The sequence below is a fragment of the Ictalurus punctatus genome, chromosome 5 (genome assembly GCF_001660625.3).
Source record: "Ictalurus punctatus breed USDA103 chromosome 5, Coco_2.0, whole genome shotgun sequence".
Lineage (NCBI taxonomy): Eukaryota > Metazoa > Chordata > Actinopteri > Siluriformes > Ictaluridae > Ictalurus > Ictalurus punctatus.
The window spans coordinates 13,602,117-13,619,922 of record NC_030420.2 but is presented as its reverse complement, the minus strand read 5'-3'; the positions used below and the strand labels follow the sequence as shown (position 1 = coordinate 13,619,922).

The following is a 17,806-nucleotide window of genomic DNA, read 5'->3' as shown; positions in this document are numbered from 1 at the left end:
AGGTGAGACAATATCTGTTTTGCATATTTGTGCTGTTGTGCAGGATTCTATTCAGGGGGTTGAATAATTTTGAAACTGGAGAAGTTATAAGTTTCATTTTCAGTTGAATTTGGGGAAACCACTTGAAGCATTTGGTGTGTGGAACTATTTCAATTACTTTTGTTTGATTTGTTCATTGCAAACAGCTGAAAGTCTGTAAATTTTGACAATAAACCTGATTTGCAATTAGGGTTGAAATTTTTTTTTATTGCAACTGTAAATATGAGGAAATGAAAGCTGAAATTCTGATCTATCATCTCATTTATCTTTGGTCTCAAACCCAAATGTCTTCAATGTATAGCTAAAACAATGGAACTGGCTTTGCTGTTCCAATACTTTCAGAGGGACTGTACTTTTCTAATATTGGCCAAGTCAAACACACATTGTCCTGTGCCTATTTTGAGTTCATTAATGTGAAATAAAATCAGTCAATTTATGATGGCATTGGGAATCACTGATATCTATCTATCTATCACAATGGATATGAAGTTGGACAATTTTAATGTCTGTCAGAAATTGTGGTGTTTGTAGCTTTAAAATAAAAAATAAAATAAAAAAATGGAATAAAAAAATGGTGTTTTCTTGTAAATGTCTTCACTCACAAAACATGAATGGGGTTTTATTGAAGTAGTTCAGAACATTTTCAAATTACTTAAACTTAAATCAGCATTACTGAAATTGTTAACAGGTAATTAGTAGTAGTAAAAAATAGATAAAAAATTAATAAAATAAACAAAAAAACCACACACAAGTAACTTGTAATGCTACCGACTAGCAGCTAGTGAACTTGTAAGCAGCTTCCAGCATTTTTTTGGCAGACCCTACGTCTGCTTGGCCACACCCACATCTTTTCCCCTGAACTGCTGTAGCAAAACCCTGCTCACGTACGCTGGTTAACCTACAACCCTCCAAATCAATGAGTGATACTATCTTCAAACAGCGATAATTAAGGGGCACAATAGGACAACGATCACTCTAGCCTAACTAAAAAAAAGTCTCCATTTACGAAGGACACCCAAATGAGTCCAGTTGAGAGCTTGTGAGATGGGGAAGGGGTGGGGCTTACAGGCAGGATTAGTTCATATTGGGGAGTTTAAAACACCTGTTCAAAACATTCTCATGCCAATTGGCTCACCTTCAGTTTTAGTAAATACATTCTGGCAGACTCTGATGTTAAATTGCGAAGCTCCTACCCAAAATGTGTAAAGGTTGTCATGTCTGGTAATATAATATAATCTGAGCAATCATCAGTGGACATTGTGAAAGCGTAATACTGTGTAGGGAAGATATAATCATTATATTGCACATGGCAAAAAAAAAAAGTAAATAAAAATTATTAAACAATTGTATTAGAATTGGTCAGTTTTATTTTTATGTAAGTGACATTACTGTGGAATCAACTAAATATCAACAACATTCCAGACTAGCACCAACAAACTCACAAATTAAGGCCCTGCATAGTAGCAATAAACTGTATGGCTTTAGTTGAAAATCATGACAGACTTCTTTAAAATGCTGAATTAAATGTCAAAGATGCTCCCTCATTTTCCTGTTAATATGCTAATTGCCTGGAAGCTATAAAAACCAAGTAAAGCTGTAAGCAACTAAAATGAAAATAGTGTTCTGGCCCCCTAAAGAGATTTTTGTTAAAAAGGGATTTAAGTAGCTAAATTATCAGAATTATTAAGGACTGCAAAACTGAAGATTAAAAAAAGACCAGGAAATGTATTTTCCAATCTTCAACTGTACAATTTCAATATGGAATTCTCATGGGTCGATGTGTTGTGCGTTCTGAGATGCTTTTTCATTCACCACAGGTAGGAAGCATGGTTATTTTAGTTCCCTGAGCTTTCCTGTTCGCTCGAACCAGTCTAGACATTCTCTGATGAGTGTAAATGCAACATCTTCCACTACTAAATTTTAGTAAAAAAAAATAAAAATATAGTGCAAATACCTAAGGGCAATCTGTTCTTCCTGTTGACAGGTGTAGTAGCTGGGGAAAGCTGAGGTGTGAGCTCCAAGCTGTTACTCTTGACTGCATGGGACTGAGGTACATTGGCTAGCAGTGTTTCCAGAGCTAAATGGTCTTCCTCTCTGAGGTGGTCACCAGTAGTCACGCTGCGGCGCACAAAGTCCACCTGAACAGAGCAAATACTTATTATGGTTTAAAAAGTAGTGAACATGAAAAGGTGTGTGTGTTCAATCACCAATATTACTACAGCTTCAGCTTGTGCGATATGATTTTATAATCCCTAAACAATATTAACACTGCCACAATGTCCACTGTACTCCAATTATATTACAATGCCACATCTGACAACCTTTACGCATTTTACATAAGAGCTCCTAAATGTAACATCCATATATGCTAGTATGAGTTACTACTCAAATGTATGACCAAAGTTCAGTCTTTCTCTGCTCAATAAAACTCTAAATGAACCAACCGACATATTCTAGAAATAATTTGAACAGGCATTTTGAATCCTTCAACTTTGGAAGCCCCTGGAAGCCTGCCCCTTCCTCCCATCTCATATGCACACAACTGAACTTGCAGGCACCCTCATTGTTTACTGTGCATTATTGCAGAATCACCTACAGTTGAAGCCAAAAATTAACATACACCTAAGATGAAGACATTCAAACTCAATTTTTCACAACTCCACAGCATTTCATGATACCACACCTTTCTTGTGTTAAGTCAAATAAGGTATCTACATTATTTCCATAATAGGTCATTTTAAAATAATAGTTAAGAAACATTTTCAACGTGTCAAAATTTACATACGCTTTGTTAGTATGTGTGGTACAGTCATTAATTTACTTGATTTTGAATTATTGTTCTGCTTAATATGGACAAACAGTTACATTTTTATTTCATCTGTCCAGAGAACACTAAACCAAAAGGCTGTTTATCACCTGCAAACTTCAACCTGGCTTTTTTATGCTGTTCTTAAATAGGGGCTTATTTTGTTCATGACGGCATTTCATTCCATGGCAATGTAGGACTCACTGAAAGGGGAGTCTTTTCAGTTCCTTTTTGTTGTCTTGGGGTTCAGTTGAACCTTTATGCCGAAAGTGTGTTCATCACTGGGAGTTAATTTTATATTAACATAAATTAATTTGACCAGATTACAAATGAAGTTGAGTTGCTTGTATTAAAAAAAAAAAAAAACTGAGCTTGAATGTCTTTGGCCTAGGTGTGTGTAAACTTTTGGACTTGAATGTAAAAATCCACCATCCAACTTAGTTTTTGTGATTGCCACTGCCGGCAAACAGCTCCTGACTGCATAGCTGATAATATTATGCACTCTCCTACGTACTCTCTTTAAACCTGAAATTGTGGAAATGCTCATTTTCTGTCTTTATAAAGGCTATACTTTTGGACAATTACATCATTTATCACAAATATTTTTGAATGGAACATCACAAGCAGGGAAAAACCAAATTAACACAGTACAAACATAATTACAGCTAATTAAATTAATTAATTATTGTTACCAAAGCCAGAAGCTGATTGTTTGTGATATAAACCACAGTTCGTGTGAGACCCTCTAAAAGGTTCATTGAAGACATGGGAGGGGTCTCCACAGTTCTTCCACCAGTCATGACATCCAAAAAGGCAGCGACACAACTCTAAGGAGACAAACCCAAAAGTTAAGCAGCACAACCAGAGTTTGATACACAAAAGATTACCTGAAACTACTTTAAATTATTTAAGGCATGAATTAAACAGTCCAGACAGGTCAACACAAACACAGTCTTACTTTGTCAAATTTCGACAAATTGCTTTTCCGTCGAGGATCTCCATCATCTGTGTCAGCCATGGCTAGCTGCTGTAGCAATTGCCCCACCTGTAATAATTTCATATATCATGAATATATACTTTAAAAATAATAAATATTCAATACATTTATGATTCAAATAAATGTCTAGTTTCACTTGTGCAAAAATTTCAACCACATTTAACCCTGCCATGAAGGAAAAGATGCACTATTCAGACATGGTCATTTATTTTTGTTTTTAACAGTGCACCTTAAAAAGTATTGAAGACGTAAATGTAATCTGCAGTCTCTGTGTTGAGGTTGCTTTAAGCACATAAGTAAATAATAATAGTAATAATAATAATAACCTAAAATAGTTATGCAATGTATCAGTTTAGTTTACCTATGGAAAAGATGACTACCGTAGCCTTCCTGTCAGCTTAAACTAGTCTGGCCATTGACCACTGACCTCCCTAACCAACAATGGGTTTCCCACCCACAGAACTGCCTGTGGGAATTTTCAGTATAATTTTTGTTGTTTTTGGACCATTCTGTGCTGTTCTGAAAGAGATCAGCAGTTTCTGAAATACTAAAACGCATCTGGCACCAACAACCATGACATGGTCAAAGTTACTGAGATATGTGATCATTATCTGAAGCTCTTGACCTGTTTCTGCATCATTTTATCCACAGTCCTGCTGTCCCATGATTGTCTTATTAGATAATTACATGAATGAGCAGCTGTGCCTAATAAAATAAATTGTATTTTTCAACTTTGAGAAAGATAAGGTAGCAATCACCAGACAATCTTACAGAAAGCAATACTTTAAACAAACCAAATAAAACAGAAGCATAAGAGTACAAGACAAAACACTATTATTCCCCACTACTTCCCCTATATTAAAACACTAAATCTCACTCACAGAATGAAAGAAAGAAAAAAAGGAAAGAGCAAAAAAGAAAAGTTCAGATGAAAAGTTAGTCAGTCACTGGATAGATTTAGAGATCACAATGATCTCTAAATACTTAAGCCAAACCTACTAAGCTTGAACCGAAAGTCAGACTGTTGAAGCTGCAATGCAAGTTTGTTAATGGGATAACACTCACTCTTAAGAAGATTCACTTTATAACTGGAAAAGAAACCAAACTCCTCTAGTATAGATATACAGTGCCCTCCAATAATGTTGGCACCCTTGGTAAATATGAGCAAAGAAGGCTGTGAAAAATCGTCTTTACTGTTTAATCTTTTGATATGTTGCTCAAAAAAATTACCAAAATACTCAGGTCTATCCAAAACGTCCTGTTAAATATAGATTTGCAACAATTAATGTCACCCTTTTAGTCAAGACTTTGTGCTACCTCCCTTTGCCAAGATAACAGCTTTTAGTCTTCTCCTATAATGCCTGATGAGGTTGGAGAATACATGGCAAGGAATCCAAGACCATTCCTCAATACAGAATTTCTCCAGATCCTTCAAATTTCAAGGTCCATGCTGGTGGACTCTCCTCTTCAGTTTGCCCCATAGGTTTTCTAAGGTTTAAAGTCAGGTTTTTGTGTTGATTTTGACATATGTTTTGGATCATTGTCTCATGGAAGATCCAACCACAGCCCATTTTAAGCTTTCTGCCAGAGGCAGTCAGGTTTTCATTTAATATCTGTTGATATTTGATAGAGTCCATGATGCCATGTATCCTAACAAAATGTCCAGGTTGTCTGGCAGAAAAAGAGCCCCAAAACATATTTTTTGGGCATGAGGTACTTACCTCCATATGGCTACCAGTCTGTGTGTCAAACCCACCTCTGGTGTTTATTGCCAAAAAGCTCTATTTTGGTTTCATCATAGACCTCAATCCCATTCGAAGTTCCAGTAATGTCTGGCAAACTAATAACGCTTGAATTTGATTTTGGAGGAGACTAGAGGCTTTTTCTTGAAACCCTTCCAAACAACTTGTGGTGACAGTGACTTCGGATTGGAGTTTTGGAGACTTTGACCCCTAGGTGCCACTAACTTCTGCAATTTTCCAGCTGTGATCCTTGAAGATTTTTTGGAAACTAAAAACACACAAAATATTGACACTTTGGGCCCAATTTGGACATTTTCACTTAGGGGTGTACTCACTTTTGTTACCAGCGGTTTAGACATTAATGGCTGTGTCTTGAGTTATTTTGAGGGGACAGCAAATTTACAATTACACAAGCTGTACACTCACTACATTGTAGCAAAGTGTCATTTCTTCAGTTTTGTCACATTAAAAGATATAATCAAATATTTGCAAAAATGTGAGGGGTGTACTCACTTTTGTGAGATACTGTAGATGCACGTGCAATTCCAGGTTGATTCATAACATTTTCAGTTGACTGGAACTTCTTAATTATTGCCCTGATGTTGTAAATGGGCATTTCCAATGCTTGTGCTATTTTCTTATAACCACTTCCCATTTTGTGACGCTCAACCATCTTTTGCTGCACATCACAGCTATATTACTTGGTCTTACCCATTGTTATGAATGACTAAGGGAGTTTGGCCCATGTGTTACCTCATATTTATACCCCAGGGAAACAAGTCATGGTTCAACAATTTCCTGTTCCTAGTTACCCAGGTGTAATAAAAGAAAAATGTAAATATGAATATACTTCAAATAAATTTCTCTCATATGGATTCATAGAGGTGCCAATAATTGCTGCACACCTACATTTAACAGATATATATATATTTTTTGGATAAACCTGTGATGTGTTAAATTGTTTGATATCCATGAGAGCAGAGTATTTTTGTGAATTTTTTTAACAAAAAATCAAAAGGTTAAACAAAATTTTTCACAGCCTTCTTGGCTCATATTTACCAATATTAGTGGAGGGCACGGTAACTGCTGGAATACAAGATCGTGGATTGGATATGCACACCAATTAGCATTAACATTAAAACCACCTGCCTAATATAATGTAGGTCGCCCTTGTGCCACCAAAACAACTCTGCCCCATAAAAGAATACCACAAGACCTCTCTGAAGGTGTGCTGTGGTATTTGGTATGTTAGCAGATCCTTTAAGTCCTGAGGTGGGGCCTCCAGTGATCAGACTTATTTTGTCCATCACATCCCACAGATGCTTGTTTGGATTGTTTGGCCAAGTGAACACCTTGAACTCTCTCAAACCATTTCTGAACAATTTTTGCAGTGTGGATTCATTAGGGAATACAGTTACCATGAAGGGGAATACTTGGTCTGTAACAATGTTTAGGTAGGTGGTACGTGTCAAACTAAAATCCACATGAATGCCAGAACCCAAGGTTTCCCTGCTTGCCTGTTGTTCCAGCTTCCAACACATCAACTTTGGGAACTGACTATTCACTCCCCTTGACAGGTGTCATTGTAACATGATAATCAAATGTTATTCACTTCACCTGTCAGTGGTTTTAATGTTATGGCTGATCAGTGTATAAAGTTGTAAGTCATAAGTTTACATACACCTTGCAGGATGATCGGTGTAAATTGTTATTATTTTGTCTTCTTGGAAACGTGTAGCTTGGAAACATCCTATATAGCTTATGAAGGGCAGTAGTAAATGAAAAAATAATACCTTTAAACAAAATAATTTCACTCATTTTCCGGTTAATTTTTTTTCTTTTTACAAAGGCTCTTAAATGTAGTGTTGCCCACTTGAGCATCCATGAATGTTTGCACCTTTTGTAATAGTTGTGTATGAATCCCTCAATTGTCCTCAGTGTGAACATATGGATCTCAACATCATGTAGTCACTGTTGAAAAGGGATCAAAAATGCAGATGATGCTTGTTGTGCCCCCTCTCTCCTCATCATTACATGCAATCTTACCCATGTTTGATTTACATTTCCTAAGTAACATTTCTGTTCAAGTCTATTCTTAAAATTCATGCTGGCTATCCTTACTTTAGTTCTCAATTCCTTCTCTTTGTCTTTAACTCCCATAGTATCTCCCTGAATAAAAGCAAACTTCTTTTCATTAAGACATTCCTTCAACTCTTTGGTTAACCATAGCTTATTATTAGGATAAACCCTTACTGTCTTTACAGGCATTATTGTATCTTCACAGTATTGTATGCATGATGTGATGACATCTATGGGTTCATGAGCATCTTTACTTGAGTCAAAGAACACCTGCCAGTCTGTCGTCTCAAAGCAAAAGTTAAGTTCTTCCATGCTTTCTTCTGACCATTGCTGTATATTCCGCAAAGCAGGTTTCTCCCTTTTAATTTTCTGTCTATATTTTGGCAATAGATGAATAACATTATGATCTGATTTTCCTAGAGCAGGACTTGACACTGCTTTATAGGCATCCGAAATATTCCCAAAACATTTGTCCAAGATGCATGTTGAGCGCGTTGGGCATGTGATATATTGCTGAAGAGCTGGAAGATGTGCATATATATCACAAGTATTAAATTCCCCAAGAATAAACACTGGCTGGTCCACAGATCTCTCAAAAGCGTTATTGAAACATTTTGTAATTTTATCAGCCGATTCAGTATTTTTTGGTCCTGGCACATAGACAAGAATCACCATAATCTGCCCAAACTAACGGGGTAAATAGAAGGGTTTTACTGCAACAGAGATAATCTCATAATTGCAGGTGCAACGTTTGTCCAATATTTTATATTTGCGTTGCGCAGTTATTGTTCAAATACAGGCAGAGTCCGCCGCCAGTTGATTTTCCCTCTGCTCTATTGTCCCAATCTGCTCTAATAAGGGTGTAACCATCCAGGTGAATATTGCGGTTATTCTCAGTCAAGTTTCTGTTAGGCATATTAACTTACTGCACCTAAACAAATCTTCTCTCTTAACCCTAATAATTAGTTCATCAAGTTTGTTATTTAGGGATCGAACATTAGAAAGAGTAATCACAGGAAGAGATTGATTGGTGCCTCGTCTGCGCAATCTGTTCTTAATGCCGCCACTTGAACCCCGTTTCTTTATTTTACCTTTATGTTGCGTCACTTTCCTTTGTCCCTCCTTTAATATGTATAGAAAATGTCCATCTAGCATTGCAGGTGTTCCCAAGGCGTGCCGGTGCTCTCAGTGATAGTAAAAATTCCTGAGAGCAAATCCTCACAGGTGTGCCCACACCATTGTCTCCAGGTGTCAAAAGGTTTTCCAAAATTAAGGAGAAAATCAAAATGCACCTAAATACAGATTTTACAGTTAACTCCATTCTCATTTTCGTGATCCCATCAAGTGATCAACCACATATGCAACTTAAACGTAACGAAAACAACTTAAACACAAAAACAGCCTGCCCACACCCCGGAAGTTGGAAGTGTGTGGACATAAATTTATTATTATTATTTTTTTAAAGTGTATGTACGTACGTCTAGTATTTTTTTACTTGATCAATTTAAGTAGGTGTCTTTTCTGTTAAAGCAAAAACTTATTCTGAACATTGTTTACACACATATGTGGCACCATATACAATCAGTTGCTATAGGAATATGGGAGACGCCTGAAAACTCCTGAAAACTTCAGCGTTTTCTGTTAAATCATTGGTCAGACCAAACATGAATATTATACAAGCAGCAGAAAAGCCAATTCATATATGAGAAAGGAAGCAGGATGTCAAAAAGACTAAGTGACCTTTGACCTGTGATTTATTTGCCTCTATATTATACATATTTTCAATGATAACAGAAACCATGTAGGTGGAAACCCATCATTGACTAGAACGGTCAGAAAAAAAGGGTACTAAACTAGGGGAGTGTCTGTAAATATTTCCTCTTCGGTAGGGCTGCACGATTATGGCCAAAATGATCATGATGATTATTTTGATCAATATTGAGATCACGATAACAGGGCTCTATAGTGCGACTTGCATTTGCGACTGAAAAGTACTTTGTGCGACTGTGAATAAATATTTAGGCGCACCGGTGCGAGTGACCTGTCCGGAGTTGTATAATACAATCGGAAAACTACAGGAAGTCCAAAATGCATCTACACCGCGAAACAGTTACTTTCACACTGCTTTTCATCACCTCAGTCAACCGAACAAGAGTGTAAATACCGCAGAGAAGCCATTATGATGTCACTGTACATCTTCTGCTTCAGCTTCCTGATCTCACAAACCGCCATCTTTTATCCATCACGCAAAATGACCTGAACCTGCAACTATGACCTGCTCGTGTAGACACAGCGGCATCAGGCAGAGTAAATTAATAATAATGCTAACTCTACAAGGTGGGTTTATTTCAAACTTCTTTATTAAATAATTCCTCACCAATCATAATCAAAAGTAGCAACTGTTCAGTCTGTAAACATACAGTACACTGCCACTCTCCATTCACTAAATCTAATACACAGCGCATTCACTTTATTTAAACTTACGGTTGCCAGATATTACCGGAAAAGTCCACTCCAGTTTCCATGTTTCGATTTAATTCCCCCAAAAACGCAATATTATCAGCAGACATGGCAATACTGTACTGGGGAACCAATCTAAACAACTAATAAACAAACAAAAATAAAACTACTAAAATGGAAAAACAGAAAATGTGCTTAGTTATAAATAAATCATTTAAAATAAAAAAAATAGATATTATAGTAACTTCATAAAATATAAATAAAATGAAAGATTAAATTGTTTAATTATTATGGGTTGCATTAAATATCAATTTGACATTAAGCTTAGTAAGCTATGTCCTTAGAAGGCTATTAGCCTTTTTGCTAATATGGATAATTTTTGTGTTAGTCTACTTTTAATTAGGACTGTTTATTGTTTAAGATCTTTTAAAAAAATATTTTATGCTGTTTATTTATCAATTAATCAACAATATTTCTCATTGCTATTATTTAAATTCAATTATCAGTGACCATGAGCAGGGAGCTTACAATTAACTGTTTATGACAAACCACCTGATTAAAGTTTAAACAAAAAAGATTTATATCTGGATCGGTATCGGCTGTAAAAATCCTGATCAGTGCATCCCTAATGAACACCGTTAAACTAAAGTGCTTTGCATCTGATGGGTAAATGAACTCCCCCAATCACATCCTATATGAGATTATTCAGATCTATACACAATATACATGGAGCGGCTCGAGAATTGGCTCCAGCCCAGAACCATGACAGTGGAAAATGTCTAATTGTGTAGCTTTAAATATATTTAAGAGGAGCAGATTTCAAAGACTGAACATTGAGGTTCATTGTATTTGTTTACAAGGTGGAACTGGGTAACGGTTGTTTTTTTTTGCATTCAGCCTGAAAAATTTACCTTAAAATATTAAACTTAGTTTATCAGAAGGTAAATTAATGAGTCATGGATCACACCATGTTCCTAAGTTTTGTCATAATTGACAAGTTCAAGTTCTCATGCCTACTTGTGTTATATTGTGGCACATTAATGTTACCATCACTAAAAACAAACAAACAAAAAAAAAACTAAACTTCAACCGTGCTCCTAAATTTTTGACTGTGCTCCTAAATTTTTGTAATCAGGAGCACAAGTGCTACTAAAAGAAGTTGTTACCATAGAGCCCTGGATTATTCATTGACTTTAGGGACAACATATTTTTATTGCACTTTCACATTTAAATAAAGAGACCACTGCTTTCACCTCCATGTTGTGCTACATTCCTGCTACTGTACAAATCTTTGCATCAAATTAGACTGGTCCTTAATGTGCATCATCTCATAGAAGCAAAATATAAATAAAATTTTACAGAAATGTCCGTACATGGGAGATATTGTAGTATTTCTCTGTCACCAATGAATTAAATGTCTCCATGTGAGGTGTTGCATGTCTAAGTGCTGCCTGTAGGTGCCCGTCAGTCAGACTTATTCACAGAGGAGGCTTATTTAGTTTCATTAAGGAGAACATTTGTTCTCCTATACAAGTACTTCCAAACATCCATGGAGAAAACTCCAGGAATGACATCTCCCTCTACTTACTCCACATTTCTGCACACCACTGGAGTTCCATTATTTCAAGCTGTATTTCACAAGGTACAGTTTCAGTATTCAGAAAGAATGGATCTGCAAGCAGACTGCATGCAGCCTGTTTATCTCTGAACTACCCAAATCTCACGGTAAATGCCTGCTTCATATCTCTGAACACACAGAGATGCTGTGCAGTTGTAATCCTTGCCAGAAAATGACTCCTTGCATGTTGGAAAATGTGTCAAATTCGATTACTTAACTGGGTTGCAAAAAGATTCCATTTCATTTCAATCACACAGACAACCTCAAACAAGAGTCAAATCAATCAGTCTTTCCACTGCAATTTAAGACAGATCATTTACACTAAGTGTCCAGTCAGGTCTGTCAAAAAGGTCAGATCAACAATCAAATCAATTTTTCATGACTTTTCTATGCTTTTTCCTCTCTGATGTTAAAACATCTTGATTTTGTTTCGCAAAACCTTATCAGAACATCACCATGGCTCAGTCACTTCATTTCCATGATAACATCACAAACTGCACTGATGTCCACCAGAAAAGACTGAAATTATCTGCGATTTAGAGATCTTGAACAAATAAGTTAAAATTGTTAACAGGAGATACCAGAGAGTCCATTATATCTCTAAAATTATAAATGATTTCTGCACAACTCATTGAATTATACAAGAGGAGTATATTAACTGTGATGGTCTGGTCCCAACTGCCACTTCTGATATCTGATAAAGCTGTTCACCTCACCAATCACTGAAGGGGCATCAGTGGTTCTCACAACTGATAACTTACTCAATAGTAAAATGTCATCTACCACTCCTTTTTTAAAAGCACTGACAATTTCTTACCCAGTTGTTCTACAATGCAGCAGTAGTACTGATGCAAGTTCTTGATACACTTCACAAAGAAATAAAGGGAGCTGTATTTTGCTTTTTAATTGACAATGAATTACTGGTAATTTTTAACATGCAACACTGAATTGTTCTTCTTGAAAGACTGTTGTTATTGAAGGAATCTTTGGCCTTTGGTATATCACATACTTCAATCATAGTTTTTTTTTTTGTTTTTTTTTATAAACAAATTCACCCTTGGCAAAGGACAAGCAGATTTAGCAACTATTTTAATAGTCTTCTAACTAGCAAAAGTGCATGCCTCTGACTCCTTACGTCTGCTTTTGAACATGTTTAGTTAACTCAACATATGCTTTCTCAGTGTTTGTAGACTGCTGTACATTAGTAGTATTTGTTTCATGATGTCTTCATAAATTATATTCATTTGCCACTGCCACAATTTCCATACACACAAGGCATGAGAAAATGCCAGGATTTAATGAGTTAAAAAAAATACATAGATGTCCATTCTGGATTAAATTTCCTATATTTAAGATGTTATTAAACAGCTGTCACTGCCAGTAAAGCAAGCCATCACTAGGCTTGGAAAAAAAAAAATCAAACATTTGGTACATTCTTAAAAATAAGGAATGCACTGGTGAGCTCAGGAACACCAAAGTGCCCAAAAGACCATAGAAGAAATCTGGTGGATGACAAAATTATTTCTTTGGTGTAGAAGTATCCCTTCACAAAAGTTGGCCAGATCAAGAACACCACCTAGGAGGAGGTGTATCTGTGTCAAAGTCAACAATAAAGAAAAGTCATTACAAGTGTATGTACAGAAAGGTTACCCCCAAGATGTAAACGTATGGAGAGAAAAATAAATAAATAAAGTGGTGCATACAATTCTATGGACAGATGAGACAAAGGTCAACTTGTTCCAGAATGATGGGAAGAGAGGAGTTTGGAGAAGGGAAGGAACTGCTCATGGTCCAATGCATACCACCTCATCTTATGGGGTTGGCATATATGGCTGCCAATGGAACAGGTGCCCTTGTAATCAAATTCAATCAAATGCTTCATAACCCACTGGAAGGTACACATACACAAGAACAATAATATACAGTCCCCTCTGAAAGTATCAGAACAGCAAGACCAATTCTACTGTTTTTGCGATCCACTGAAGACATTTGAGTTTGAGATCACACGATGAAAGGAGATAATGGATCAGAATTTCAGCTGTAATTTCCTGATATTTACATCTAGATATATAAAACAACTTAGAATAAGCACCTTTTGGTTTTTCAAGTGACCAAAATATTTAAATATGTGACTGGTGTTTCTTATTGACAGGTAAACCATTTAAGATTGTTTGTTTAAATATTTAATAGCTCTGAATGTCTACTCTTGGTTTGAGTCTTGGCTTGTGCCTGTGAAGACTGAATATGTTGTTAAAAAGGATAAACCAACATGAAGACCAGAGAGCTATGGGAGAGAAGCAAGCCATTTTGAAGCTAAGAAAAGAGGGAAAATTGACCAAAGCTATTGTACAAGCATCGGGCATAGCCAATACAACAATTTGGAATGTCCTGAAAAATAAAGAAATCACTTTATAACAACCACCACACATGGAACCGGGTCACTAATATTTACTGATGTAATTTATGATGGGATCCTACGATTTCATGCAGTATTACGCAGAATCACGCACATGCTGCGGGTACAGGAAATACAAAACCAGGTGGCAGTCATGATTCATTTGAATAAACAGCTTGCTAGTAGATACAGTTGTACTGCCTGTACATATACTGTATACACATTCTTTACCAAGCAAACAGTGTTTCTTGTACTGAAGCCCACGAGCTGCTTGTGCTTGGCCCATGGATATGTGAACCTCTGAGTGGACCTCAGAACCGTTTTGCGACAAGCAGCAGAGCACATTAAACGTTATCGAGCCTGAAAAAAATGTAATGTGTGGTCAGTTAGATTTAAGAAAAAATATTACATATGGTTTACATAAAAATATTGTTTCTCATCAAAACATAGGATAAACCTAATTTAAACAAGTTATTAATGACAAGATTGAGCGTGGTCACGTAATATAGGTACCTATAGTATTTAATTTAATGTTGCTACAGTGTATGTGGTTGAATAGTGCAGTAGTAATATGCAGGTTTAGTATGCCAGCTACCGGGGTTCGAGCCCCAGCTCAGTTCAGTTTTTATTTAACGAGTCTCCCCCCCCCCCCACTGTAGAAATTTCCTCAAGGTAACACTGAATTAATTCCATCTTCTCATTTCTACCCAATGGAAACTTTTGTTCTTTTCTTAGATTAAAAATTTTACTATATAAAAACTGGTTTAAAGTAAACACAGAAGTTGTTCACACACTGAAAAAAAAAGCTCACTGAATTTACTTAATTCAAACTTGTACATCAGTTCCATGTGATTGAATTGAGTTACATTAACAGAATTTGTTTTGGTACATCAAACATGATTTGATCATATATTTTCAATGCCCTGAATACAATTAAATTTCACCTGAGCCAAGGATTGAACCCCAGTTGCTGGTTTCTGCAACAGCACATAACCACAGCATTATTCTACCACACACACTTTACCCATGTTAATTTAAATACTATAGTTCTAGTACCTGCACTGTGTGAATTGATCAAAATTAAACCAAATATGCAAACATTTTATGCATTAATTTAAACATGTGGCAAGATTTACCAAATGTGTTGTTACAGAAAGCGCATAGTGATTTACAAGGTGATTTACACATCCTGATCATCACGGATACTCAGAGGTGGGTAGTAACACGCTACATTTACTTCAGTAGCTTTTTGAAGAAAAAAAACAAAAAAAAAAACAAACATTTAATAGTTAACTGGCCATACTTATATTCTTACTCAAATTAATTTTTAAATCACAGAAATGTACTTTTACTTCACTACGTTCGGTGCCGTTCCTCCGTTACTGTTAAATATTAATGAATATATGTAGTTTTAATAATTTGTTTAAATGATGTATAATGAGCCTTGCAATACGCTGCAGTGGTCTGACAGCAAACACTCACGTTTTTAGCGTCCTGGAGAGGGGAAAGAAGTGAGCGTGTCAGGACACACAAACACAGAGTTCTATCAGTAGTTTGAAATTCAGGATTTTCCCTTGATTTTAATCAGATCCGAAGTAACTAGTAACTTGAGTAGTCTTCTCATATACTTTATTACACTTACTCAAGTAATTATTAATATTATTACTTTTACTTTCCACCACCACGTCTTGCTCTACGAGGGTTCTGTTCTACCTGACCAGCCGACCTACATGTTGAAGGTGTGAAAAAGAAGGTGTGAAAGCGACATGGCCAAAACAATAGTAGGAATTATCCAGACCTAACCCCAAGCACAGGTCCAAATGGCCAATAACCCTAGGCCCACACAAACGCAAAGTGTGGGTTAGGGTTAGGGAAATTCAAAGTTACCTTATTTTTCCCTTAAAATGGTACATTTCACTCATGGGCTCTTTGAACAAAACTTCAAGATGAAGTAAAGAGCATAGCAGGAGCCCATTACTAATGATCAACTCCTCACCCCAGAGGAGTTGGACTACTTGCTTCCAGCTCCCCCTCAGGTAAGCATACCGTCCCCCCCCCCAGCACCGAACAAACCAAAGACCCCCCCCATCCATACTGTTACTGCACTGACATGAGAGAAAGATTTACTTTGCTGGAAGGGGACATTTACAGCTCAGAGAGATGACCATCTTTCTATACCAGGGTGCACAATTAGAATTCAAAGAGGTCCAGTGACGAACATTTTCTCCCCCCAAAGGTCCAAACTATTAAAATGTCTAACGTGCGCTATGATTTGGGGGCATATGTCGTTCTTGTATATGTATAGCTAATAAACAAAGTACAACATTTCAATAACATTTCAACAATAATTATTTCACATTTTCAATGCAGACACATTAAATATGAGGTAAAATAAACATGCAGCCAAATCATAAATAAATGTAAGCCGATCACAAATGTTCTAATTTCAAGCAAAATAAGACTGCATCTTCACAAAAAAATAACAAAAGTGCCTGTTGGGCAGTGAATGCATGGGAGAGGACTCTAGTGGTCCGATTATACTTGGCTTTGAGATTGTTTATTTTGCGTGCCCTCACCTCAGACTGCTGTGGATATGTATGCTCAAAAGATCTGTGCTTTGTCTCGTAGTGGCGCTTTTCGTTGGCACTTTTTATTAGAGCCACTGTCTCTGAACATAGCATTCAGAGTGGTTTGACACTCACTGCAGGAAGGATAAAGGCAAATGAAAAAAAAAAAAAATGGATGGCCACTTAGGACTTGAGTAGGATTGGGTTCAGGAATAAAGAAATTTTTAGTGTTTTTGAAGAGGATGAATCCTGCAACTTTTTCACCAAGTTACTTATTGACACGTGGCTCTCCCCTCCCACTAACTATTATCACCTCTCAGCAGTGCTTCTCTGAGTAAAATGCTTTTGCCTCCATTGCGATGTCAGACTGCAAATACGTACAAATAACTTGACCTGGATAGAATTTATATTAATCTCGAAGTTTTATGCTTCTGCTCTTCCCCTTCAATTTGATGAGCCAAAATATGATAAGATTACTTAAAGATGATAATTTCTTATTAATTGCCTATAATAAAAAAAAAAAAAAAAAACCAAGCTACACTAAGTGAGCATATGCATATTACTCCCTGTATAGCCCAATTAAACAAACTGCATTCCTTTTCTAAAAAAACTGTCATTGTAAAATAATGTTACAAAGCATTCTTTTATTTTTTGATCTACAGATAAAAGTTAAACTGGAAAATTAAACGGTAGGCTATACAACTGCACCTATTTCTGGACATTGCTTGATCTAAATATTCTACATAATGAATAAAAATCACAAACATGACACTTAAACATGACACTAAAAATTTTACATATTAAATTTGAAAATATATAATATAGTTGTCAATATCTCTGTAGCTCATTATTATTATATCAAAAATATAAAATATAAAATAATGTTGGAGTTAAAACATTAAAGTAGCATTTTTGTATTTAGTTACTTCTCTGAGTATATAAGCATTATGTCCTTGAATCACAAGTCTGTTTTGATTTAATGGTCAGAAGCTGTACTAACTGACAAATCACAAACATGACACTTGTAAATAAATTAATTTTATATATGCAAATTATTAGATCTTTAAAATAAAAAAAACATAATTGTTGGAATTATATGAATG

General features: G+C 36.0%; 1 protein-coding gene across 12 annotated transcripts in view; it reads right to left on the bottom strand.

The window, feature by feature from the left end:
• gapvd1 (GTPase activating protein and VPS9 domains 1) overlaps positions 1-17,806 on the bottom strand; it is a 161,822-nt gene that overhangs the window by 89,348 nt on the left and 54,668 nt on the right. For all 12 annotated transcript variants that reach the window (XR_008396437.1, XM_053680232.1, XM_053680233.1 and 9 more), the window contains exons 5-7: positions 3,804-3,890; positions 3,538-3,672; positions 1,994-2,177 (exon numbers count right to left, since the gene is read on the bottom strand). Coding sequence is in view for 11 of the 12 variants with exons in the window: in XM_053680232.1 (XP_053536207.1) it covers positions 1,994-2,177; positions 3,538-3,672; positions 3,804-3,890 (406 nt within the window). In the remaining variant the exon portion in view is untranslated. The remainder of the gene's footprint in view (positions 1-1,993; positions 2,178-3,537; positions 3,673-3,803; positions 3,891-17,806) is intronic.